Source organism: Callorhinchus milii, unplaced genomic scaffold, assembly GCF_018977255.1.
Source record: "Callorhinchus milii isolate IMCB2004 unplaced genomic scaffold, IMCB_Cmil_1.0 Scaffold11, whole genome shotgun sequence".
Taxonomy (NCBI): Eukaryota; Metazoa; Chordata; class Chondrichthyes; order Chimaeriformes; family Callorhinchidae; genus Callorhinchus; species Callorhinchus milii.
Genome location: NW_024704752.1, coordinates 15,083,974 through 15,111,154, shown reverse-complemented (window position 1 = coordinate 15,111,154; position 27,181 = coordinate 15,083,974). Strand labels below are relative to the sequence as shown.

General features: G+C 41.6%; 2 protein-coding genes across 3 annotated transcripts in view; one reads left to right on the top strand and one right to left on the bottom strand.

Moving 5' to 3' along the window:
• Positions 1 to 5,496: 5,496 nt before the first annotated feature.
• Positions 5,497 to 7,013, bottom strand: her8.2 (hairy-related 8.2). Its single transcript, XM_007887937.2, has 4 exons — positions 6,903 to 7,013; positions 6,690 to 6,785; positions 6,466 to 6,544; positions 5,497 to 6,144 (listed from the first exon to the last, which is right to left on the bottom strand). The coding sequence occupies exons 1-4, from the start codon at positions 6,963 to 6,965 to the stop codon at positions 5,720 to 5,722; spliced, it is 663 nt and encodes a 220-aa protein (XP_007886128.2). The 5' UTR covers positions 6,966 to 7,013; the 3' UTR covers positions 5,497 to 5,719.
• Positions 7,014 to 20,324: 13,311 nt separating this feature from the next.
• Positions 20,325 to 27,181, top strand: part of cab39 (calcium binding protein 39) — a 28,378-nt gene continuing 21,521 nt past the window's right edge. Inside the window, exons 1-2 of one of the 2 annotated variants that reach the window (XM_042339181.1) lie at positions 20,325 to 20,474; positions 25,325 to 25,450. The gene's annotated coding sequence lies outside the window, so the exon portion shown is untranslated. The remainder of the gene's footprint in view (positions 20,475 to 25,324; positions 25,451 to 27,181) is intronic. The other variant, XM_007887891.2, reaches the window with a different exon arrangement.

Here is a 27,181-nt window from a genome sequence, read left to right as displayed (position 1 = left end):
AGGGCGCGGCGTGCAAATTGCTCTAATTCTTTTTTTTGGAAAAAAAAGATAAAGACACCTCTAGTAGCAGTTTGTTGCACATTCGAACAAATCTTTATCTCTGGGTATATGTAGGTGAAATGTAATATGAAGCTGACAGTTGGCAGCTGCAGTCTCTCTCTCTCTCTCTCTCTCCAGAAAGAATCGAATAAGAGCATTAGCCAGTCCCTAAAGAGCAGGCGACAGGTGTTCGCTCCCCCTTCATTTGTTTCCCTCTTTCCCTGCCAGTTGCATGTATCTGTCATACTTATTATATCCAAACTACAAGGGCTCTTTCTTTTTCCCTGAGCTACTTTCTTGCAGAAAGTGAATTATTTTATTTTTTTGGGTCCATCATCAGCGTTAAGTCGTTTATCCCGTGTTTGCGCAGCACACGTTGTCTCGGTGGCTATCATAAGGCTTCTTTTATTTATTATTGCACGTTGATTGCATCCTCTGGTGTGACTTGTGTGAATTAAGGGGATGTGGGGTGGGGTGTGTGGTTGGTGGTTGTGCTTTTTTTTTTTAGCGTGAGTCAAGTTGACAGCGAGTGCAAATGTTTATCACGGGATTTAAACCGAGTGGGACCACCCCCACTGTCGGGGGCAAAGTCTGAGTTCATGTTCACTTTGTCCATTTACTGGAGCATTGGTGACACGATGGGGTGAACTTGTACACCATTGCGGGGTGTGGGACATTCTGCACTGAGACCCCAGTCATGCAAACCTACTGTCTGCCCACGAAGGCGAGTGGGAAGGTCTTAAATTTTAAATGCAACGTTAAACTCGCAGTTTTGGGATAGTTTAGTGTTGAGTGGTCCCTCGTTCGATGGGTTTATCCACAGCAGCACAGTGGTGTGGGGGGGTGGGGGGTTGGGGGAGGGGGAGGGGGGTCAATGCCATCTGATGGAGTTTTCGGTTGATGCGCAACAAGTTGGCGATCAGAGGCAATAAAAATCCGCAATAGTAGTAGTAGTAGTAGTAGTAGTAATAATAATAATAATAAAGAGCAGTGCTGGCTCCTTGCCACCAGTCGTAATTGGGGCTCAGTCGTTACACAGACTGGTCAGCGGATCTCGCAGCTGTCGCTGAAGTCTTTTGTTCCGGACAAACAGGCGATCCCGGTTTCTCAGTATATTTTCATCAGCATTCAAGGAGGGCTCGAGAAAATAATGCTGATAACAGGGGGAGGGGGCTGTGTGCATCCTCTCTACCCCTCCTCTCCTCTCCTCTCTCCTCCTCCTCCTCCCCACACACACACACCACTCCACCAAATAAGCGAACTCCCTTTGGCGATCTCTGCGTCCGAGGAGTCCAAGCGATTTGGTTTACAACTTCGAAGAACTTTTTTAGAAAGTTTCTAATCGAATGATAACGGACGGGTTGATTCGGTGTGTGTGTGTGTGTGTGTGTGTGTGTGTGGAGCTGAGTTGCTGTGGGTCGCATCTACAGGCACTTTCATTCCTGTGTGTGTGTGGGTGGGGGGTGGGGGGGGGGGGGGGTTTGGGGGGGTTAAGGATACTCTGCTGACCTGAATCTTGTTTAAAGGGACAATCTTACACTTTTGCATGCAACACGGCTGAAATAATCACCGAAAGCCCCACTTTTAACCCATTCACGTGTGCATCAGTGTATCAGCATCATGTCAATCACTTTTGAAGCCAGATTTCTCAGAGCCAAGTGAAGAGAGAGAGAGAGAGAGACAGAGAGAGAGGGAGAGAGAGAGAGAGGGTGGGGGGGGGAAGAAACAGTTAGCATTATATATTCGAATTTGTATAGCCTTTTAGAAAACTTTCGTATCATTATTTTCTCTGTTTGTAGACTATATAAACCGCAGTTTTCTGTTTAACCCAATGTTAAACAGTGCAAAGAACTAAGAGAACGAGAGCAGTGTCTTTATAACAGGTGCCTATATTGGGGGGGGGGGGAGAGAAAGAGAGAGAGAGAGAGAGAGGGGGGGGGGAGCAAGGCCAAGGCCATATGTTGCTTTCCACATGACATTGAAGTCAATCATTAACATTTTCCTAAAGATTTATTCCACCTTTCCTCAACTTTGTTCTCATTCCGTTTCCAACGTTGGAAATGATGTATTGGATGGAGACCTTTTCAGAAAAGAAAAGAAAACACACACAAGTCGTTGAGTTGTCAAAAGACAATAGCCTTTATTTATAAGTCTGGGGTATTATTATGCATTTATAACTCTCTTGTATTCTGTTACCGCCAACACAAACGAGACTTTGCTGTGTTTTTATTCAAAATGTATTTCCAATGTGATTAGCAACATTTGATGATTGTGGCTGAATGATGTGGAGAAACGTGATGTAAGAATCCCCTCAAGTAGCACCGTGACAAACCGCACAGACCGTGCATTTCGCTGACTGCAAAGCACATTTCTATTTACTGTTATTAAGCATATGGTTCATTCTGTTGTTAGCAATTTCTTGCTGGATGTAATTTTTTGAAAAATCTTACTGGGACAGAAAAACAAGTTCTACGAATCAAATGCTTGCAGCGTCCTTCACAATTAGAGCTGTGAATGAGTCATTTATTAAATTAAAACGCACGTCAGATCAATTATGTAAATAGTTCTCTTCTTAACAAGCAGTTATCCTGGTTTATTAGGATGGTAAACACCAACAATATTGCCCAGAAGTCCAGTTTCATAAAAGACCAAGTCTGTTGGGTTTTTTTTTAAAAAGGAAGCAATTGCATACTTCTGAAAACAGCCTCAAACGTGGCTGCAGTTTGTATGGAAACGTTTGCAATGGCGAATGCGATGAAAATGTTCTGCATTGCATTTGCCCAGAGTTTGCTGCAAGTCTCACATGGCCTGATCTGTTTATTACTGTAAATTGATCACATCTCCTGAGGGAAACCTGTGGGACAATGGAATGCGAAGCTGCTGTACAATACAATAACAACACTGTTGAAAGAGAAGGAACAAGGATTTGTGTTTGATGATTATTTTTTATTGTATTTATTTTAGGAGCGCTGTGATGCCTTCCCATTCTGTTGTAGTCTGAGCTCTTGTTTGTTTCACAAGTCTAATATAGCAACCAATCCACTAATATTCACCTCCGTTGCAGTCCAAGCAAAAAATCAACCAAGCCTTCCTTTGGTCTATTTCTTGTGTTAGGGTAAACAATCATTTCAGGTAGCAGTCCAGAGCTAAGCAAAGTTGTTTTGTTTTCTTAGTTTGAACTGTACAGTAAAAATACGTTTGTATAGGGCCTTCACGTCTCATCTGTGGCATAAAACACAGGTTTGCCTTATGTGAATGGTTTGATAATAATCCTTGCATTTGCATAAGGCGCCTTATCACGTCTTCGAGACATCTCACAGCACTTCACAGAATATACTGTAAATTGAATTGACTCTGTATTTAATGTCATATTTAGCTGCTAACCGCAATCCTGTATACTGAACTTCCTTTGTTGCTTTGAATGGAGCATTAGGTCCGATAAATAGGTTACCAGGAAGGGTGGCTGTAGTGGTAGAACATTTTTTCAAAAAAATGCTTGATGGCGTGATGTGGGGACAGCAGAGTGAAATCCAATGGATCTAAGGGCCTTCTTCATCCAAACCAATCTTGCACGGTATCCTTCAGAATAGTGAAACCTTTGGATTGACCAGTTGGGCCAGATACCTCTAGGTGGTCAGGTGGATCTGTGTGAAATAAATATATTTGGAAAAGCTAGATCCATTATGGTTGAACCCAACTTATTTAGAACCCAAATAATATTTAAAAAATAAGTGAAGAGAAGGCACACCACCACTTTCTCTGGGAAACAAATGATGATAATAATAATAATAATCCTTGCATTTGATATAGTGCCTTATCACGTCTTCGAGACGTCTCAAAACGCTTCACGGAAAATATTTAAGTGAATTGACGATATATTTTGATGTGCAATAAATGCACCCAAGTCCCGAGAAAAATGTTTCCCCCCCAATACATACACATTACTGAATACCAAGAGTCCCTAATAATGAATCTTCCCAAAGATCTTCAATTTATTCCACAATATGAATGTTTGCAAAGTATCGTGTTTATTTGAATGATGAGGTATTTCTGTACTGGAAGGAATAACATCTCCCCCCAAAAAAAATCTTACCATTGAATCTTAAGTTGCCTTAGGATGGTATCTATCAGTCCCCTTATTGTGTTATTGTGTTGGGGCTAGATGGATAAATTATAGCGTATTTTGATGATTTTATTATCTACACAAAGTGGTGATATTAAGTAAAATAAACAGTTTTCTGTTAGGGAAGTGTTGGTTGGGATGGAGAAAATAGACCACCGAAAGGGAACACAGCTTTCATCGTTCAAAGACAAAAGGAGACTTGGTGTTTTCAATTAATTGAGCTGTTTTATGCTTCCCAGACAACAGTTACTTCTTAGTAAGACCGTGGGAACCTCCCCCCCCCCCCCCCCCCCCCCCCCCCCCCCTTGGCTGGACAGTCACCAGATCAAAGCGAAGTGCAGTTCGAATCGAGTGTTAAAAAGTGACAACTTTCACTCTCAACACAGTTCACATCAAACGAAAACATTTACACGATCGTTCGATGAATCTCTGAACCTGTGTTTACTGTAATAAAAGTCGCAATCAAAGTTTCCTGTCCGTTTCCTCGCATTTTACGACGTGTCGGTCAGTTCAGCGTTAAAGAGTGGGTTGAGTTAATTACTTAAACCGTATTTGTCCAGTTATGCGGGGAATATGGGGCTGTTTATTGGACACTGCTGTATTCTTTGGGTAATCCATGTGGCCTTTCATTTGCGAGGCTTATTTCACTCACTTATAAAGACTCAGTCGATTTTGAATGGGTCCTAACTTTATTTTAAAATTAAAACACTCCGTCAGTCAGTGGAGATTGGATTCACGTCGATAAACCCCAACTTCAAATAACATTGAAACCTCTTTTTAATAGATGGGTTTGAAGTATTCAGCAGATCCAATTGAAAACTGCAAAATTGTATTTAATCGCACCTGGGCTCTTAATATATTGGATTGCCACACGTTTCGCAAGAGCAGCGACTTATAAAATTCATCCTTTATAAAGATTCAGCACAGGGGCAGCAGCAAACCGAATTGAACTGGAGTTGTATCGTTTTTTTTAAGATTTTTTTTTTAAAAAAAGGCATTTTCTGTAAAGTTAAACGAATTCGATCAGGAAACGTCTTCTGACGATTTGTGAAACGTGATTAAAAACTAATCATTTTTACACCAGATCGCTAAAAACCCAGGAAAGCTGAAAAGTTCTTACTGGTGTATTTTACGAAGCACAGTGCAGTATTGATGAATCTAATTTAAAGCTCTCACTGTAACTCACACAAGAACATACGTGTGAGCAAACCCTTCCATCGGTTATCTCTTCCCCCCCCATCCCAAAAAAAAGACAGAAACTGATGTTTAAACTTTATTAATATGTCGTTAATAGCAACATAAACATAACACAAGGGAAAGCCAGAAGCCCGCAAGCATCTCTATCAAATAAATTAGAATGTATTTCATTGAATACAACAAAATAAACGCCTCCTACAATATAGGCTACGGATAAGAACCCTTCAGCGTGAAGTACTCTGTGATTTTTTTTTAAGCACCACATGGGAGGACACGACTTGTCCTGGAAGTGTTTCGAGAAGCATATCTATGAGATACATAAGGAAGAGTCGAACATCTGGAGAGCGAGTGCAATCCCCGTCACCAGGGTCTCCACACGTCCGAAGACGCTGTGCCCGTGTGGTCCATCACAGACGGGTCTCCCGAGCTGTCTGGTGGCTGAGGATTTGCTGCGGGGCTCAGAAATGGTCCCCGATCGCCCCCGAGCACTTTACATCCACGGTCGGAGCCGATTCTGTCTGGAGACGAGTGGGGTAACGCATCGCCAGCTCCCGGGGCAGTCTGAGTGACCGGGGTCTGAGAGGGCTGGAGGGTGGGAGGGGGTCCCGTCCGGCGAGAATCCTCACTGGACCGAGGCAGAGACTTCAGCAAATGGTTCAGCAAACGCGCTCCCACGGTTTTGTCCATCCAGTCGCAGGTTAGCAGCAAGTTGTGGACTTCGTGCATGCACTGTATGTACCCGGCACTGTACCTCTGCTGGGCTTCCACACCGAGCTTGGCATCCGCTGAAAAAGAAAAAAAAAATAATAAAGGAAAGTGTTACCAGTGACACATAAAGACGAGATGCATCTTTCCAACTCCCAAAATTACGAACTGCATTTCCAAGCGTTAAAACAGCTCCTTATACACTGAATTGCGTCGGTTGTATTTTCCCCTCCACCCCCTCAACGGCGATCAAACACACTTCCAGCCCATTCCAGCAGTCAACGTTCTCCCACCACATGTGGGGGTCGTTCTGCACATCTGCTTTGTTGGGTTTTTTTTTTACAAAAAGATCCAAAAAGACAAAAAAAATAAAATAAAATCAGACGGGACGTTGCACTCACCCATCAGTCTGTTGCTTTGAACGTTCTGGAGATGTTTCACAGTCATCTCGAGGATATCTGCCTTTTCGAGTTTGGACTGCTGTGAGGACAACAAAAACAAGAAGGGTGATGAAGGGCCACGGATGAATTCGAATAATTAAAATCAAATTAAAAAAAAATAAAATAATAATAATAATAATTTAATGTATAGCCCAAAACTCCAGCAGTGCAGGTCAGGTACTCACGTCGAGCCGGAACGCACCCACTATAGTTTCTTTCAACTGATCGAGGCAGTTGTTGATCCGCTCTCGTCGTTTTCTTTCGATGAGGGGTTTCCTTAACTGCAAGGGCAGAAAGTAACGAGGGGTGTGAGTACATTTAATGCAGGACGTCCTGTTGGGATTCCCGGAGCGCCCTGACACAGGTATCCAAGTGCAATGTGTGAGCCTCATCCATACCTTTCGTTCGTCTTTAGCATTTGAGAGTTTTTCCACGTTGTTGGGACAGGTCGTCGCAGTCATCTTCCACGGGGCTGAAAGCTGAATGGAGCAGATTGTGCTGCTCCTTTCTCGCTATCCGAAGCCGTGGTGTGTCGTCCCTCTGCGCTGAGCTCCTATTTATATCCACGAATTTGCATGTGAATGCGTGAGTTCCTCAGCTCAGGCACTTTCCCACACTTGGGGTCGCGGCCAGAGGCGAGTGTCCATCAATCAGCAGTGCACAGCTCATTGCTCGCACTCAATGGCCAGCCCCCGCCCGCCCAAACAGCAACAGATGGCTTAAGCCAGCAATCTCTTGCAGCCAAATCGCATCTCCCCCCCACCCCCACCCACCCCCACCCTTCAGCACTCAAGAGCAGTTCGCATGGCTCTCCAAATCACTTCTCCTGCATTCCCATGCGTTTGGTAAGCGCTGAGAACGAGCTGGTGTGGCTCCTGTTACACCTGGGAACCCCGTCTCTTTTGATGGCAATGAATGGTGTCAATTTTATATCAGCAGAACATGAAACGGATCCTCCCTTTCTCAGTCCCAGCTGACAGTTTGGGGTTTGTGTTTTAGCTTTGTGTCATTTTTTTTCCTGGCTGCATTGTTGGGTATCTGCTCATTGTGCACAGGGATACTAATTGTCTTGAACGTTGCTGTATCATATTTTTGTGTATTTCCTCCACATGTTAAGCTCCTCCTGAAGGCAGTCACTTATGCTAAATAAAGCACAGTCCACTGGTTACTGGCGAGTACCTTTGCCCAAATTGACATGTAACCGATATGGTCCTTCAACATTGTCTCTACCCTACTCTGCCATGAGAAAAATCTGGTCTCAGTGGATGGCCACACGCCCACAAGGCTGATTTGTGCTGCTATCCAACCCAAGAGTGCTGATGTCGATTGCAATGTTCCTTACTGTCCAATGGTTGAAATCGGATATGATACCTTTTCAAAATCTAAGTGGCTATATAATGTATGTAAAATAAAACTTTTTAAAAAAAAATCTTTCATTTTCTTTTACAAACTGCTGTATCAAGAGTCAGAAATAAAAAAAATTACTACTCGCCAGACAATGCGCAAAATAGACAATTGTCAAAATAGTCCTTTTCATTCAGTTCACAAATTTTCAGATTTGTCAAGCTTCATTTATTCTGCGTAACAATTGCTCATTTTGATTTATTTTCTTTAAAATTGGAATTATTGAGAACTGGATTTTATAGTACTAAGTTTATAGTTATCCTTAATTGTTAATTAAGTCTTGAAATGTCTCAAGGCACTTCATGGGATTTTCTGTAGAGTGTAGTGGCTATATTTCAGTTCTTTCTAGGTTCTTAAAAGAACTAAGCAGAAAGCCAGCTTCAAAAAGGTTTAAGAATCTGACAAATTCTGGATGCTCTGAAATATTACATTCATAGAATAAATCTAGACCAAGAGCCAATTTCTATCCATGGGTGATCATGAGTCAGATGGGACAGCAGTACTCTGGGTGCTGCTCATGACAGACAAGCGATCCATCCCATTCAGCTCCTGATAACCCTGTCAGCCAAAGCCTAAGTAGGTAGAGTTGTCCTAGTTGGCCAAGCAGCAGGAAGCTGAGACAGTTCTCTCAATGGAAAGCTATGCAGTGTTAACTGGTTTCACTCTAGTAGTAATAATAATAATAATAATAATCCTTGCATTTGATATAGCGCTTTTCACGTCGGGAGGACGTCCCAAAGCGCTTCACAGAACACACTGTAAAGTGAATTGACTGTATATTTGTGGGCGAACACGGCAGCCAATTGCGCACAGCAATGTCTCACAAACAATCGTAGATTGAAAAGGACCAATTTATTATCGTTTTTGGTTTTGGAGGGATTATTATCAGGCGTGTGGAGTAAGGAAACTTGCCCAAGGTTTTGCCCTGCCTGGAATTGAACTCAGGTCTCCCGCTTGCAAAGTGAGTGCTCTAACCACTGAGCTACAGGACTCCACAATGCTCGAAAGCATTGCTCTCTTGCCAACCTATGGCAATACATTTTGAGATTCGGTAAGCAAGATGCATTCCTCCTGGAAGACACTAGCATTCCATTCTCGACACTGGGCTAATTTCTGACCACTTTACTTTATGATCATATACAAATATATTTGCAGCCATAACCTAACTCTGAATGCTCCAAACTCAGAAAAAAACACAATAGTAAATTGGTAATGTTTGACTTGCAAAAGTGGAGTCCTGTAGCTCAGTGGTTAGAGCACTCGTTTTGCAAGCGAGAGACCTGAGTTCAATTCCAGGCAGGGCTAAACCTTGGGCAAGTTTCCTTACTCCACACAGAGCCTAATAATAATCCCTTCAAAAACAAAACAATAATAAATTGGTCATTTTCAATCCACGACTGTTTGTGGGACATTGCTGTGCGCAATTGGCTGCCACGTTCGCCCACAAATATACAGTCAATTCACTTTACAGTATATTCTGTGAAGCGCTTTGGGACGTTTAGAAGATGTGAAAAGCGCTATATCAAATGCAAGGATTATATTATTAAATATTGTTTGGTGTTGTGTTATAATCGTGTGGCAGCCTGGCTGAGTGATAGCACTCTCTCATCTGAGTTAGAAGGTTTTAGGTTCAAACCCCTAGGACTAGGAATCACAAAGTCTAAGATGGCACTCCAATGCAATACTGTGACCTAAATCCTTACTGTCCGCTATAACGATTGTGATGTCCATTACAGAATAACACATTCAGAATGAATGGGCAATGCTGCTTTTTCACTGCTTGTGGTGAATGAAGGAGAAGAAAACGACACAAGGAACAAGAGACAGAAGGCTAAACAGAAGGTTGAAGTCTGAGGTTAGGAATTACCCAAGCAGATGTATGTTCTGTCAGCTAAATAATCCCATGGAGCTTTCAATCAAAAGGGTGTTTAAGGCATTTGTGGGCTAAAGAGACTATCCCAGAACTTTTTGATCTCATTAATCCTCACATTAAATAGATTAATGTGAGTATAACATGTGAAGATGGCACAAAAATATTACACTTTGAGATGTTTCCATGAACTAATTGATTGCAACTTAGCCTAAGACAATTTGCAGTCTGTCCATGTATTTAGCAAATCACCAATATAATTTATAGCAAGGCCTCCAAATATAATGGATTACTCTGTGACTAAGGCCTATTCCACATTTTTATAGTGAACAAAGGGTTAGGGAATTGAATCTCGGTTTGTGCTAAGTTATTTGATATTTTGGGGAGGAGGCAATTGGGGTGCTAATATAGTCCTATAGCTCCTGGTTTAAGGAGAGAAATCAGACAGAGTTTCTGCTACTGAGGTCCACAGTACTACCTAGCTTTAGCCTGTAAGAGCATTTGTCTTAAATTTCAGATCCCGCAAAATCGTGGAAGATTCTTTGATTTGGAAGCCGTTTTTTTTCAAGAGCTGAGGTAAACCATCTTTCAGATTAAAGCTGAATGTAAGAATTTTCCACAATTCTGCCCCATCTTAAATTTTAAGATGAAGATTTGTATCGGGCTCAGACTAGGTGGTCTATTGGGCTTCAGGTTTCTGACCAATGACCCTAACCTTGTGAGTGTTTGTGGACTGGATGTTAGATATACTTGGATTTCATCATTGCCAGCCAAGCCCAATTCTAACAGTCTATCAATACTCATTGTCAAGACATATGAATAATAGCCACTTGAGTGAGGTACTGAGGTGCCCAGTATGAGGGGGAAATGAGAATCAATGGGGGAGGGCAGAAAAGTGGCAGAGGTTTTTTTTAAAAAAAATGCGCTTGCATTTTCCATTCAATAAAATTACAACATTTTAGAATAGATTAGTGATTTATTCGAGCTTGTTGGACGTAAGGTTAGCAGGTGCAACATCCTCGGAGCATAAGTTTACACTTGACCCGACAATTAACAGCAGAGAGGATTCTCTTCTCCTGCCTGTGGAAGTGCGTGTATTTTGTAACCAAAGCTTTTAAATGTCCATGATTCCTCCCTCAAGCTCTGGTAACTGCTTTGTGAGTGATGGACTGGTGAGGGGGTGGGGGCTGTTAGGGCAGCTTCTCAGAAGCAGATGTCCCTTCATTCGATCCAAAGTTTCTTTTTTTGTGGGGGGAGGGTTGGGGTTGCCCATTGCAGCCGTTCTGTTTGCCTTAAGACACGCGACTGCCAGGCGAATGGACGAACGTGGGAAATTCTTGCGAACAATAACCTCCTTTCACAATATTTCCTAACAACCGTGCAGATTAACTGCGTAAAAGCAGCGCTGCGTAGCCAGGGGATGCGGGCCATAAGGTGAATCCTTTCAGAAGGCAGTGCACCAGTTTAATCGCCATGGAAACTGGGACACACATATGTATGCATCACTCAAGCGAATTTGGGTGTCCAAGGACAATTTGCATGTGTTTTTATTTTTATTGACTCCACGTTTTCCCCTTTTTCGTTCTAATACATGTTAGACCGTGAACTTTTTCCACCTTTACTGTTGTAAACAGGGGAGATTGGTGATTGTTATCTCCAGCTAGTTTAGGTGGATCAGATTTTCCAGTTTGGTTTGGCTTCTTTATACTGGGCAATCCCATTGACATTTTTGGATTGGGTTTCGACCTCAATCGTTGTTGTGGAAAAATCTGAAAAGGATCAACTTTGTCCAGTCTTAATTAAAGACTTACTATTATTAACGCATTGTCCTGTATGTATTCAGTTTGCTAACAATAATAATAATAATCCTTGTATTTGATATAGCACCTTATCATGTCTTCGACGCAGCTCAAAGCGCTTCACAGAATATACTGTAAAGTAAATTGGCTACATATTTTGTGGGCGATATAAAATGCAACCTGTACATATTCGTACAATAAAAACAACAACAAGAAGATTACATTTGTATAGTGCCTTTCATGTTGGGAGGATGTCCCAAGGCGCTGGACAGAGTACAGCATTTCAAATGCTGTATCTATCAAATGTATTTGACTCTGTGTGTGTGTGTGTGTGTGTGTGTCTCTCTCTCTCTGGTATTCCACACTTGTTAGGCAGTGGGTGGATTTAGCTTACACTGGATTTGTTTCAACCCAGTTCCTCTCTCTTCCTAACTATATCTCTCTCTCTTTCCTGATCTTTGGGAGGAGCTTTCACTCAGCCACATGTACCCAACGTTATGTGGTTCAGGCATTGTGGTAAACATGCTACAATGTCCCATTAGGAGGGGGTGGGTGGGATTGTCTGAAACTACATCCATGACCCGGGATTGTTCAGAACTCTTCCCACGCTCGTCAAAACCCAAGGTTTCACTGCAACCTCTCCTAAATGGTTCAATGCTCATTTTCAATGAGCTAATCCTCATTTAGTTACCATAACGCTCAGCACAAGACTGAACAGTGTAATTAGAACTGAGAATACTCTTGCTTTTATAAACAATTCATTCGTTCCGTGTTATCTGCTGTGTAACAGCACGTGCCCCAAGCCTCCATTCCTCCTTTCACCTAATAATAAAAAACATATCTTTGAAAACTACAGTGGATCTTTAAGAATATACTGAAACGAAGTCATAATCAGGGCAACCCATGTAAGAGTTGAATCATTTCATAATTAGCATTGAAAACAATCCTATTCCAATGTTCTCTTTTTTAAAAAAAAACTTTTCATCATTCTTATCTTGGATGTTCTGTGGTATTTCAACAGAGTATTTAGACCATATCTGCAAATATTCATCTAACAGTGTCAAGATTTCATTCCATTTCTGTTGACTACTGTATTTTTACTTTATTTTCTTTGCTGTATACTTGTCGAAAACAAATGCAGCAGAAGTGGCCCATGCTAGAATTTTCTTAGCAAATAAAATATATGAGGATGTAAATAACATAATAACATGTATGTAATATAATAAAATATATGATGATTTATTTGTGGGGCATTCTTAATTTAGTTATTGTACTTGTAGGCTTGTGATCCACATCTAGTTTACACCATTAATCCTTTTTTTAAATATTGAAAACTGGGTGAAGGGCCAACACCCCACAATGCAAACCACCAAGTTTGAAAGAAGTCAAAGAGAGGATTGAAATAAATTACAATGGTTAAATAGTACCAAAGTTGTGCTTGAAGATATTAAATTACATGAAAAGGGAAAGAGTGAGGGAGATAAGGAGTTTCACCAAAGTGCGGTGAGAATGTGCAATGCGCTGCATGGGAGGCCATAGATGCAGAACCAATTGAAGTGTTTGATTAACAAGGCGATAGATAGATATATACTTGGGAAGTAAGGGTATTAAGGGGAAAAGGCAGGGAAATGGGATTAGAAAGATAAAGAGCTTCCATGACCTAATGACACTCCTGGCTCAAGAGTTGAATGGCCTGCCTCTTCCTGCACCAATGCTCTGATTTTGAGGTCCAGGAAAATGATACGTTAGAGTTGAGATTTCAAAAGTATTGATTTAGAGTATTGATCTCAAAATTGGGAAGATGCAACGGGGAGGTCATTTTACAAATATTTTACCCCTGCTAGTTTACAAATATTTGTAAAAGTGGCAGGTTGCATTAGCTTTCATTTCACTGTATTTGCTGAGCTAACACATATGCAAATTTAAATGTAGCACAAACACGAAAACCTTTAGGGAGTAATATACGTATCCATTGCATCTTATTCACAATCTAACAATTGGAGTCCAAAAGACTCCAGCCTCCGCTCCTGACTGTCCTATTTTCACATTACGTACTTGTGGGAACTTATAACATCATCTCTCAAGAACAACTTTCTCACTGTCACTTTTCCCACCATCTTTGACATGTCTCTCCTACTGATTATCTAGCCTCATCCTCAGGATTTGTCTGGATTTGTTCTTTAGTGTATCTGTTTTCACACTTTCATAGCTATGTTATCCCTATTCTTCTCCCTGGCCTGTATTCACACTTACCTTGCCCCCTCATAAGTGGAGCAGACAGCCATAAAGTGATGTATGCGTGTTTCACTTGACAATGATTGACCTCAGTATTCAAGCATTGAGGGGCTTACCTTTATATAAAGAAACTCTTGCAATAAAAATGCAAAGATTTTAATTTTTAACAAAATTTTATTCTGTTTTAATTAGAATGCACCTTTTTTTCACGTATCTCCAAGTATTGAGTCAAAATTACACCACAGCCATAGGATCTGGTTGGTAGCAATCACACTCTGTGAATAACGACACCCTACTGCTAGAATTCCTACATCTTTAATGAATTTCTCAAGGCTGTAAAAATAGCATTTGGGAGAACATGATCAGTTTGCGGAGTCAATAGGGTAGATACGTTTTCTCTGAAGTCGCTAACCAGCTTCACAGCTTGTTAGCCATAACCTAGAGTTTTCACAACCCTTGACCAGAACAGAAAAATGTTGTTTCACACCAATCAGGTAGACTCTCCATTTCCGGGGCAATAAAATGCTATAGAGCATCAGAATCTGTTAAGATTAGTTATCCACTAAAGGAGAATAGCAATGGAGTGGATTTAAATTTACACAATCAAACATTACACTAAGATACTTGGGTTGACAAACTGTGCGTGGTCCATATATCTGAAGTTCTACATACCGTTGAACCATCTGGACACACAACTTTAAATGCATCAACTGGAGCGTGGGAAACATCCCCAGACAATAGGCCTTTGATAAACAAGCTATTCAACCCATTCTACTCTCTCTGGCTATACTCCTAATTGAGGTGAATTTTGATTGCAAATCCCAGGATCACTTCATCTCACCATTTGGATTTGTAAACAGAAGGATCTCCATTTCTGATTCAGAAGTTGTTCTGTTACTTGGCCCATGCTCATTTTCAGTATCAACGCATTTAATGGGATAATAATTTTATAGAGAGTAAGATCTATTAAAACATGGACAGCATAATCTTGCCCTCAAGCTATTTACATTTAAACAAAATTTGTTAAAAACCCAGTATTAATGATACTTTATTGTACTCACCTGGCATCAGAGCTGTTGGGAATCAAAGTATTTCCTGACTAATGATGTTACATTAGTTCAATGATGTCACTGAATAGTTTCTTGGACTAAAACCAGAACATTTTAAATAACAATTTGTCAAATAATATTTGGAATTCAGAAAAATCCCAGAAGCTGAAAAATCACAAAGCTCAGCATATTCATCACTGAAAGATTTTTTAAAAAAACTTTCATGTTTTGTTTGTATGGATGGGGAGGGAGGAAGTTTGGACTAGTTCAAGGATTACTATTTTTAAAATGTGCTATATTTTTGTGTATATTTCACTATATTTGCTGAGCTAACATATACGCGAATTTAAATGTAGCACAAACATGAAAACCTTTAGGGAGTAATGTACTTATCTGTTGCATCTTATTCACAATATTCCAACTTTATACAATCAGAAGCTACTCTGAAACTCAGTGCAGCCTTTATCCCTGGCCATGAATCCCAGTCCCATCTTTGTCCTCTGGACTGGTAAGTTTTTATTTCTTGCCCCCACATTTCTCTCCTGCCTAAGAAAGTCTCTCCCTCTCAGAGATCACTTTTGCAGGATCCGCTGATGGCTTTGGTTTTGTAGAATCTAGCCCACACGTTGGCCCATGCAATCTTTGCTTCGTGTACCTCAATGTCTCCTTTCCGTCATTCATGAAGACCCCAGAGTTGTCAGCCTTAGGGAAATGTCAGGGATGAGAATTATCATTAATTCCATCCAAAGGCAAAACCATTTAAATATATGGGGTGGTACTCACATTTTAGAGTAAGATACTTTAAAATAGTTTCATCTTTTTTCTCAGTTTTCAGCTCCTCTCATACTGATAATGGTTCTACAGTAATGGCCACCCTTGAATACCTTTCCCAAGTAGCTGTTATTAATCTGTCAAAAAAACACCTTAAAAATTGTAATATAAATAGAATATTTCCCCAGGGTCTTGTCAAATTTGGAATGAATTGCTAAAATCGACAACATATTCATCTTGAATTTCCATGTAATGTGCAATGTAGTATGACAGAACAAAGCATGTAATTCAATTACAGTTAATTTTAACCAGTGATCCAGAACCCACTCAAAAAATTATTGCTTCTCTATTCTGAGGCCATGCTTATAATATTGTTTAATAGTTAATTTTGAATTTGACAAGTCCCTAGGAATATTTTATTGATACTCTGTGGCAGCATTTTTACTTGTTTGATCTTCCAAAGAGCTTGTTATTTTTTAAATGGGCCACCAGTTTCTCTTTTACCATTTACTTCTTTGTTGTTCTGTTGAAAACGTGATTGAGGAGTGGGAGCCTTCTGTTTGCCCAATTTAAATTTTTATTTGATGCCTGAGCGATTCTTAAGTTTAAACCGCATGTTCGATCTTAGTGATTCAAATAGTAGTTTGTGGAACTGTGAGTGAATAATAATAATGAACTATCAGGTTCAACCTCTAGTCTAGTCAACTAAACGCTCTGGAACTCTACCCTGCATGAAGGGCGCTATATAAATGTAAGTTGTTGCTGTCTTGGTTGAATTTATTCATTCAATTCGAGTGGTGAAGAAACACATTGAGTAGCCCTGATACTTAGAGAGAAGAACTATCAAGCAGGGTCCTACTCCTGACAATACTCGAATGACTCCTGCTCTCAGACGTGGAGTTAAGTGAGGATAGGATCGAGCTCAGCTGTGACGCCCCCTGCAGATGAATAGCCGGACAGTACTGATGGTTTTGGGCAGACAAATCTTGGCGTGCAATCATTTTTTCAGGAATCTAAAGAAAGGGGAAGTGACTCTCTGCTGACGTTAGTTATGTGAGAAAAAAAAGCAGCAAAATAAAATGATCTAGCACCTGGACGTGTTAACAATTAAAATCTCTGGACTTTCAGCATTTGACATTTTTTAAAAATGTGTTCACTCAATCCACGACTGTTTGTGGGACCTCTGCTGTATGCAATTGGCTGCCATGTTTTGGCCACAAAATATACAGTCAATTCACTTTACAGTATATTCTGTGAAGCTTTGAGACGTCTGAACGACCTGATAAGACGTTATATGAAATGCAAGGATTATTATTCTCTGGATGAAAAAGATTGCCGACCTCAGGTCTAGAGGCATCCATGATGAATATCTTCTTAGGCGAGTTAGTGTCTATTGAATTGTATTCCAGCAGAAGTTAGCACCTTTAGGAGAAGAAAGAGGGAGTAAACATTGTAGTGTAAAAACATCTCATGATATTCTTAGCAAGAACAGCTATACAGTAGAGTTTCTGTTTTCAGTTCTTTAAGGGTAGTGACAGATATGGGTAGCCATTCAGCTGTTTAAGGAGGTCTGAAAGACATACAGTTGATACTATAAAGCATCACAATGTAGAAAAAACCAAGAGGAAGAATGCCATGAAACCACAGTCCTCAAAACAGAACTTTCTCAACTGCTGTCGAACTTAGATGAATATAGAGCCTTTAATGGCACTGTGGATGTTGGCTTTATGGCTTTGCAACATCAATAACAACACATTACATTTATTTCACTTGGATACCCCATTTGCAATAGGCTTTTGCAACACTCATTATTGCAAAATAAAAATGATTACAAAATAAAAATTACAAAATAAAAACAAAGCAAAAATGAAACAAATGTACCTCACCAATCTCAAGCTTATATTGTGATACGGATCAAATTCCGCTGACTTTGTTTTACTTTTTATTGCATTATTAGTATCTTTGATTGAAACTGTGTTTCAACAGTCACACAAATGTTTCAACAAACTTAATGGAATGTTTTGGTACAATATTTTTGTTGCAAAGCATGTGTAGCCCTGCAAAAGTTGTGGGAATAAACTGTAGGTCTGTAATTCATCTCTGTCCAATGGTATTTTATGTTTCTAGTGTGTGGTAGTTCAAAAAAAAAGTTTCAAAATAGTCATTTTGTTTCATAGTTTTGTTTTTCTTGGATTTTGTTGTGTTTTGTACAAAAATAAGAAGAATTGGGGTTCAGTAATCGACTACCATTAAACATGTCTGTTTTTTCAGAACATAATACCTTTGATATTTTAACATAATTAATCTATGGTGTTTAACAACCAGCCCAACAAATTGGCTTATACAGGGGTCAGTTTCCTCAGTGTTTTATACTGTAATGCCCTCTACAGACAGAATAATGCCATGCATTCTTTCTCGGCAATTTCGTTGTTTTATATTTTTCTCATCCTTTTTGTGCCTGAAAACCTTCCCCCCCCCCCCCCCTTCCGCTAGAATACGGTTCCATTGGTGCAATAATCCCTTCGTTAACCTGTTCCCATCAGAATCCACCCCTGTCCAGCCCTCGGAGACCCTACCCGGCACCAGGGGCACCCTATAAGTGCAAGGCGTTGTTGTTTTCCATGTTGTTATTTTTCACGTGTGAGCTTTGATGGTAGATATTGAAATTGAATATTTACCAAAACAGACTTGAATGAACAAGGCGATTTGATGAATTCTTCCAAAAATCCGGTCTTCAAACATTTCTTGTTGATAAACTGGTTGTTTGATTATGTGAGGCATTGGGGGAATGTGTTCTTTGTTTATTTCTGCTCTGTATCATCACAAGTGATTTGGGGATAAAGTGAAACTGAGAATATAACTGCTGACTTTAAAAGAACAGGAAAGTGTGAGTGCAGGAGTCTCTGTTGTCCAGGAACAGTGAGGCCGGTTATAAAATCCTTACCACTACCCCGGCTAACGTTAGTTAGTTAGTTAGTTAGTTAGTTAGTTAGTTAGTTCAGGACAAACTGAGTATTTAAACATAGGATTGTCGACGTTGAGCAATGCTTGTACCGACTGTGCCAACAGCAAAACCATCACGGAAACGAAAAGGTTAACTCTACAAAAAAGGTTTTCAATTTGGTGGTGTTCTTAGCACAAAGTCCGACAGAAAAAGGGAAATATGAGACAAGAAGCAATGTAATGTGTTTTTCTACGATGTTAATTCATTTACCTTGCGTCTCGCCTTTCTTTCCAAAAAATGTTCAAAAAACTTATTGACAAATTCAGTTCACGTTATGGAAACGAGCGATTTCCCAAACTTGAAAACTTTACTTCAACAATACACCACTAGAGCGCACACATGCAACATTTTCTTTCGACTTCACAATTCTCCTATCTCGGAGTTAAAAATTTTTTAATGTTAATTATGTAACCTGAAACGAAAGGCAAAAGACACTTGTGTTGTACTAATATCCGGTATCTGGGAAATACTAAATGTTTCTTTGATAATAATATTTAACCGTAAGTGACATTGGAAAGTCAATGGAAGGTAATGTATTTCCTAGTTTTCAGAGAAGAATTAAACTGAAGACACGTGATCAGTTCTGTCAGGTTGTATTCAACAGGATTGACGATCACTCATATTCATTAATTTATGGAATATATTTAGAACGATTTCTCACTGTCAAAGATAAATGTGTGTGTGTGCTCCTGTGCTAATGCTGTGTGTGCGTGTTCCTGTGTGTGTGTGTTCCTGTGTGTGTGTTCCTGTGTGTGTATTCCTGTGTGTGTGCGCTCCTATGTGTGTGTTCGTGTGTTCCTGTAGTTGTGTATTACTGTGTGTGCTCCTGTGTGTGTGTATTCCTGTGTGTGTGTGTGTGTGCATGTTCCTGTGTGTGTGCGCTCCTATGTGTGTGTTCGTGTGTTCCTGTGTGTGTGTTCCTGTAGTTGTGTATTACTGTGTGTGCTCCTGTGTGTGTGTGTTGCTGTGTGTCTGTTACTGTCTGTGTGTGTGTGACTGTCTGTGTGTGACTGTGTGTGTGCGTGTTCCTGTATGTGTGTCCCTGTGTGTGTGACTGTCTGAGTCTGTGTGTGACTGTGTGTGTGTGTGAGACTGTGTGTGTGTGACTGTGTGTGTTTGACTGTCTGTGTCTGTGTGTGACTGTCTGTGTGTGACTGTCTGTGTGTGACTGTCTGTGTGTGACTGTCTGTGTGTGTGTAGTGACTGTGTGTGTGTGTGACTGTCTGTGTGTGTGTAGTGACTGTCTGTGTGTGTGTGTAGTGACTGTCTGTGTGTGTGACTGTCTGTCTGTGTGTGTGTTGTGACTGTCTGTGTGTGTAGTGACTGTGTGTGTGTGTGTGTGTCTGTCTGTGTGTGTGTAGTGACTGTCTGTGTGTAGTGACTGTCTGTGTGTGTAGTGACTGTCTGTGTGTGTGTAGTGACTGTCTGTGTGTGTGTGTAGTGACTGTCTGTGTGTGTAGTGACTGTGTGTGTGTGTGTCTGTCTGTGTGTGTATAGTGACTGTCTGTGTGTAGTGACGGTCTGTGTGTGTAGTGACTGTCGGTGTCTACGCCGCTCCCGCGTCGACTGACACACGACGCGCTCGCGGGCGCGTGCGCGTGTGGGGCCTGAGCGAGCGAGCGAGCGCGCGCGCGAGCGCTCTGACGCCACGACGCTGGCCGACCCGACCCGACGTGCTGACGGTGGACGCCGGCAGGTGCGGTGCGTCGCGCGTCGCGTCGCGCTGTGGCCGCTCGTGAGAAGGAAGCGGCGGCGAGAGAGAGAGAGAGACGGGAGGAGCGGCGGCCAGAGAGACACGGGGAGGGCAGCGAGCCGCACTGCGCCACCCACCGGCAACCGTGAGTCCCCTCAGCCCAGCCCCAGCCTCCTCACCCCCCGGGCACCTCCTCACTCCAGCCCCGAGGCCTCAGCTGCGGCCTAGTCGGCCCTCCCCGGGTGAGCTCGGCGTCTCTGGGCGGGCGCGGCGGCGGCGGCGGTACAGGCCCCGGGATCAACCCCCTGAGGCGCGCCCGCCCGCCCGCCCGCCCGGGACGGGAGGCGCTTCACCACGCGACCGCCCGGCTGACGCGGTCCCAGGCCCAGGCCCAGGCCCCGGTACCGACTGAGAGCCGCTTGAGTCCGGACTCCGGGCTCCGGGCCCCGGGCCCCGGGCCGCCGCCGCCGCTGTGATTTCATGGCTGTTGCTGGTGACCGTTATGTGTTGAGTTTACGTTCTGTGGAAGCGGTTTGGCTGAGCCGAGGCTCTCTCCCCCCCTCCCCCCCCAGTATAGTCCCCCCCTAATTGCCCCCCCAGTACAGTCCCCCCCTAATTGCCCCCCCAGTATAGTCCCCCCCTAATTGCCCCCCAGTACAGTCCCCCCTAATTGCCCCCCCAGTACAGTCCCCCCCTAATTGCCCCCCAGTACAGTCCCCCCTAATTGCCCCCCAGTACAGTCCCCCCCTAATTGCCCCCCAGTACAGTCCCCCCTAATTGCCCCCCAGTACAGTCCCCCCTAATTGCCCCCCCAGTACAGTCCCCCCAATTGCCCCCCAGTACAGTCCCCCCTAATTGCCCCCAGCACAGTCCCCCCAATTGCCCCGCCCAAGTACAATCCCCTTTATTTCCTCCCCCCCTCCCCAGTCCAGTCCCCCACTATCCCTCCCAGTCCAGTCCCCTTCTAATACCCCTCAGTACATCCCCCCCTTCTATTCCTCCCCCAGCCGACCAGGATTACTCTTTCTCCCCCTGGACTGGGCTGTCTTGGGTTGGGGAAAGGCTGCGTATAAATACATTTGTTGTCTCTTCCCTATTCCTTAACTGGGGCAGACAATCTGTCTGTCTCTCTTCCTGTCTCCCTCCCGCCTGCTCCTTTCCCAGGGAGATTTGTCTATTCGCCTCTCCCTGCACCTTTCCTGGGTGGTCCCGTTCTCCAGTTGCTCAACTCCCTGGGTTCATTTTGTACCTCTCTTTAATGGAGTGATTTTATTTTTTACACACCTTTCCCCCAATCCCTGGGGTTTTCCTCCCCCCCCCCCCCCCATCTCCTTCTGCGTGTTTGCACCTGTTTGACATTCTGCAGCTTCTTGTCACACAACCGCAGCGATGTTTGACATTCCTGCCAGCAATACAGTAGTCACATCATACCAAAAAAGACTTAGTAAATTGATACCTAAAGATAATGCACAGATTTAATATTTCCTTGACTATAACAATGGAACTAGAATATTGAATATATCTTTAAAATAAATGTAAAATTCCATTGCCAAGGCTCTTGCATGTTGCAGGTCTTTCTGGTGCTTTCAGTCGGTCTGTTAATGTGCAAATAAGTGACTAAGATAAATGTATTAACAGATTTATCCTGACTCAGTGTTGCTCTGTCCTCTTGGGTTACAAGTGACCTCAAAGGGTCCTAATGGCTTATTATACTCTGTAACTTGTGAGTGGAAAGTATAATGCCAAATTCATATCTACATATTTCCCTTCCAACATTTCTGAAAGTTTTAGGTATGCAGGGATTAAAGCAATCACTGTCTTGTGTGTGCTGGTTTTATTAGAGTAGCGAGTTTGTCATGAGATTATACAGACCAGACAGCGCCGAAAAATATTTGCAAGCCACTTTAAGGTATGTAGGCCTTTGAATTACTGCGGTACTGTGCTCTAATGCTGGTGTGTGGCATGTTGCCAGTATATTTACACCAGCTCGGATTATTTTGTGCTCATTTCAGCGGACTGATAGTGATGCAGCATAGTAGTGGCTTTAAATGTGTTACCAGCAGATTGATATTTTCCAAATCGTATTACTTGCCTGATATAGAATAATAATACTAGCCCTTGCACTTGATATAGTGCTTTATCACATCTTTGAGATGTCTCAAAGTGCTTCGCAGAATATACTGTAAAGTGGATTGACAGTATATTTTGTGGGCGAAACCCTGCAGGCAATTGTGCGCAGCAGTGTCCAACAAACAGCCGTGGATTGAGTGACCAAATTATTATTTTTTTAAAATTATTTTGAAGGGATTATTACCCTCGGAAAAGTGATCATAATCAACTAACAACCAGGTATACATGGAGGAAGGAAACTTGCCTACTATTCCGCCCTGCCCGGGAATCAAACCCAGGTTCTCTTGTTTGCAAGACGAGTGCTCTAACCAATATGCTACAAGAGTCCCCAATAAACTGTAACCATCTGATTTTACTAGATATATGAATTCTCACTAAAGTTATGAATGTTAGCAAACACAAATGACATTGCATTGTAACTGAAAGCCGCATTCCATTAAGTAAACAAAGGGATCTAGTTTAAAAAGAAAGTTAAATCAATATTGTGGTCAGATATCTTTTTTAAGACATCCTCAAAGTACTGTTTATGGTAGTTTAATGTGAAGATTTGGACAGGAGATAGAAATGGGAATACTATTATAGCAAAATGTTTATTTTTTTAAACTATCTCACTTTGTATTGTACTATTGAGAATAGTCTGACATGAAATGAGTTGCAGAGTGGTTTATTTTGGACACTTTATTTGTAAGTACTTCCTAAAGCCCCTGTATTTGCCCTGTAGGTGATTTGAGGACATTTGAAGAAGTTTCTATATTTTTCCCATTCCCTAATGCTATGCTGACTGAGGGTGAATAGGCAATCTAGTTTTAGGCCTCTACCTTGGTGATCCTGCTCGGAGTAGGTCACACTTGTAATTTGATCTTTTCTGATTATCCATTTCTCTGGCAAATTTCTTCACTCCTCCCTGATGTCGCCCAATAAAAATAAATTGTGAATTTAGACTTTCTTTCTGCTGTATGGCACGGTGGGTTTTATTGTTGGGGGAAAAAAACTTCAAGGTCAGTTAGATGTTGTGATGTGCTGGTAAACTATTAATTTTGCAAAGAGCAGTAAGAAAGAACTGATGAAATTCCTGATGTATAAATATAAGAATATAGATTATGAATCGTTTAATCCCGAGATAGAGCTAGAACTTTTTAAGAATAGATTTGGCATTTGTATCATAAAGTAGAAATAATGTTGATGCCACCCACATGGCTTCAGCTTGTGATCATCACCTGGACTTTTAATTGTGAATTGGTACATTGTACCTCACAAATGTTTTGTTAATGTGTTATTGAAAGCAAGTAGTTGCATCATGTGAAATTACTCCAATTTGACTTTGGAAAGTGGGTGATTGAAAATGTTCATCGACCACATTAATAGAAAGTACAGCTCAGAAACAGGCCATTCGACCCATCCAGTTCAGCCAGTGCTTATACTCCACGTGAGTGCTAATAAGAATAATCCTTGCATTTGATATAGCGCCTTATCACGTCTTTGAGACGTCTCAAAGTGCTTCAATGGAATATACAGTAAAGTGAATTGACTGCGTATTTTGTGGGCGGAACGCAGCAGCCAATTGCGCACAGCAGTGTCCCACAGTGTCATGGATTGAGTGACCAAATTATTCTTTTTAAGGGATTATTGCCCCCGGAAAAGCAATCCACCAATCAATTAACAACTGGTTTCCTACTTACTGCTAGGTCAACAGAGGCGTGTGGAGTAAGGAAATTTGCCTAAAGTTTCACCCTGCCGGGAATCAAACCCAGGTCCTCTTGCTTGTGAAGAGATTGCTCTTAGCAAAATGCTGCGGTTAAGCCAGGAACGTTGGAACATTCTTTAAAAAGTACTAACTTATTTACCCTCTATTAGCCTGGGTATTTTTCATGGTTGCGTCATAGCTATTTGTTGACGTTTTCACAAAAAGTGAAGTGGGCACAGAAGTTCCCCATTTGATTATATATTCATGATAGATAACCTAGTTTTAATCAGAGTATTTTAAACTAATGCGTACATTTTTAGGATCAAAATTTTTCTGGTACATATCAACATATTGCATGTTCTTTGTTCAAATAAATGATTAGTAAGCATTTGGGAATCTGATGCTACAAAAGTCACAGCTTTACAAATGATGATGGATCGGCAATGGAAGGATACAATCCATTACTTGCATGGAGGCATATTTTGTTCAGATTGCACTCAAAGTTCCCACAACTGAGTGGAATTTCCCAACCAGGGGGTGGGGAGAAGACCGCATTCTTCAGTTTCTATAAGTTGTGCAACTAATTAAAATGGAGCGTTCCATTGGAATTCCAATTTGAATTTGGTAGCAGAATATAGATCGATGTTTGCTTATCTCTAGAAATAGTACTTTACTTTAATTGCAGTTACAGTTTCATTTTCTAAGAATAGTTGCAGTTGAAGGTAAATATTGTGATAACAAAACTGAACTGTTCAAAGGAATGTTTGAACCATGTAAAGATATGGGCTGGTAGTCGAGTCCCATTTACTTACCTTTTCTCCATTCCCCTCTAGCTGACACTTTTCTTGACTCTTGAAGGCCAATGTGTATTTTGCCTCAACTACCGTTCCCGGCAGGGCATTCCATATCTTAACTACACTGCGTGTATAATAAAAAAAGTGTTCTCCTAAGCTCCCCATTTACTTGTTTACTAATATCTTGAATTGATTCCCTCTATTTATAGACTCATTGTAATAGTGATGCTAGAACTGGCAATTGTGCCCATGGATTAGGGAGAAGAATGATCATCAGAGTTTCTGCTCCTTATCAACGTGCAATAAAATTTGCTGTAAAGTGCACTTGAATAATTAAGACATGATTAGCATCGCTTTGATTTTTTTTCCCTTTCTCCCCACCCCCAGGGCATATAACCTGTCTAGATTCATACATGAATAGCCATTTGGTTAAGGTATCAAAGGATGTCTCGTCACCATGAAACCAAAACGCTAGCTTGAGTCAGGAGCAGAAGGGGGAGGAGAATAAGCTAAGTAAATAAACTTTACAGTATATTCTATGAAGTGCTTTGAGGTGTCTCAATGACGTACAAAGGCGTTATATCAACTGCAACGATTATTATTAAGACAATAGCTCCTTTATCCTTGGTGGAAGCAATATACCCATTAAAAATGACTGAAGGAGCATTATGTGGTCACAATTGTCAAACACACATTTAATTGACGAAGAAATTGAGGAGATGTGAACAGGTTATTGAGCAATAAAAATTCTTGTCTTACCAGCATTTTGCACAAGTTCTTGTGGGTGTTGGTGGGGAGAAATAAGCTGAGTGTGAGCAGAGGCTGGGCTTCGGAGAGAGAGAAAAAATCAAAACACCAGTTCGTCCTGTTTCCTTTGATTGAAATATCGGTCGCTAACCAGTTTGGGGGCAAGAGGATAAGGGGGAGAGGAATGCACAAACATGGTGTGTTCTAGAAAGTCAGCGGTGCTCATGTGACATTAAGCTCCGAAGGTGGGCACCACACAAAAAGTTTGAAAGAGGCTGCTTTAAAAGTCTGGTCTATTAGTTTTGTCTGACAAGATGTATTCAATCTGAGTGGATGCAGTAAAATCACGCGAGGCACAGTACTCTTTGAGGAGCAGGAGTACTGTGTTTTAACATACACTGATTTGGAGAAAATTGCTTTCCCTTCAATGGAATATGTCACAAATTGGAAAAAAAGCGCAGTAATTACATAGAAGAGTTTGTTGGACAAATGGCGATAACACTACTTTTAACAGTAGATGCCGTCTGCTGGTTTGAACAATGTATAAACCAGATTCATAAATAACAAATCAGGAAGTCTGGACTACTGCTGGTTTTTCAGTCTTAGGCAGCGGTTGGACTTCATTTTTTTTCCTGACAGGTATGTCTCCCACTATGCTTTATGCATGTGTTTATGATGTTGGTGAGCCTTGACCGTAGCTGAGGATACCTTTTCTGTTAGCTGTAAGGACTGTGTTAGATGTGCATTGTGAGGTCAGAGAAGGTCAGAAGGCAAAGGATTGAGTCTCAAGGGAACGAGTGGCTGATCATAGTTTCGGTGCCATCTTAACCTGCTGTTCAGAATACAGTAATTGAATTTGGGGTTAGGGTCAGCAGGTGTGCAGAAACATACCCATCTGTCCACAGCTTATCAGGCACTCATGAGAGGAGTGGAATCAGTCTGGTGATCTAAGTTTTGTTCCATTCAGCCTTTCTTTGGCGCCCACGTGACATAGAGGTGAATGTAGTGACAGACATTCATAATTCTTTTCTTTTTTAGGGCTCTTCTAAGCTGAGCCAGGAGGGAGGGAGTTGGTAGGGTTATAGGCGGTCACAGAGATAGGGTGGAGCAAGACCGTGAAGGGATTTAAAAGTGAGAACGAGGATCTTGAATTCGATCCTTTGGGGAATTAGGGAACCAGTGGAGGTGGGTAAGCATAAGAACATAATAAGAACATAAGAATTAGGAGCAGGAGTAGGCCATTCGGCCCTTCGTGCCTGCCCCGCCATTCAATAAGATCATGGCTGATCTTCTCACCTAACTCTGATTACCTGCCCTTTCCCCATATCCCCTAATCCCTCTATTTTTCAAGAATCTATCAGTCTCAGCCTTGAAAATGTTCAAGGACTGAGCATCTGCAGCCTTCTGGGGTAATGAATTCCGTAAGTTCACTACTCTCTGAGGGAAGAAATGTTTCCTCAACTCTGTTCTAAGAGGCTGACCCTTAATTTTAAGACT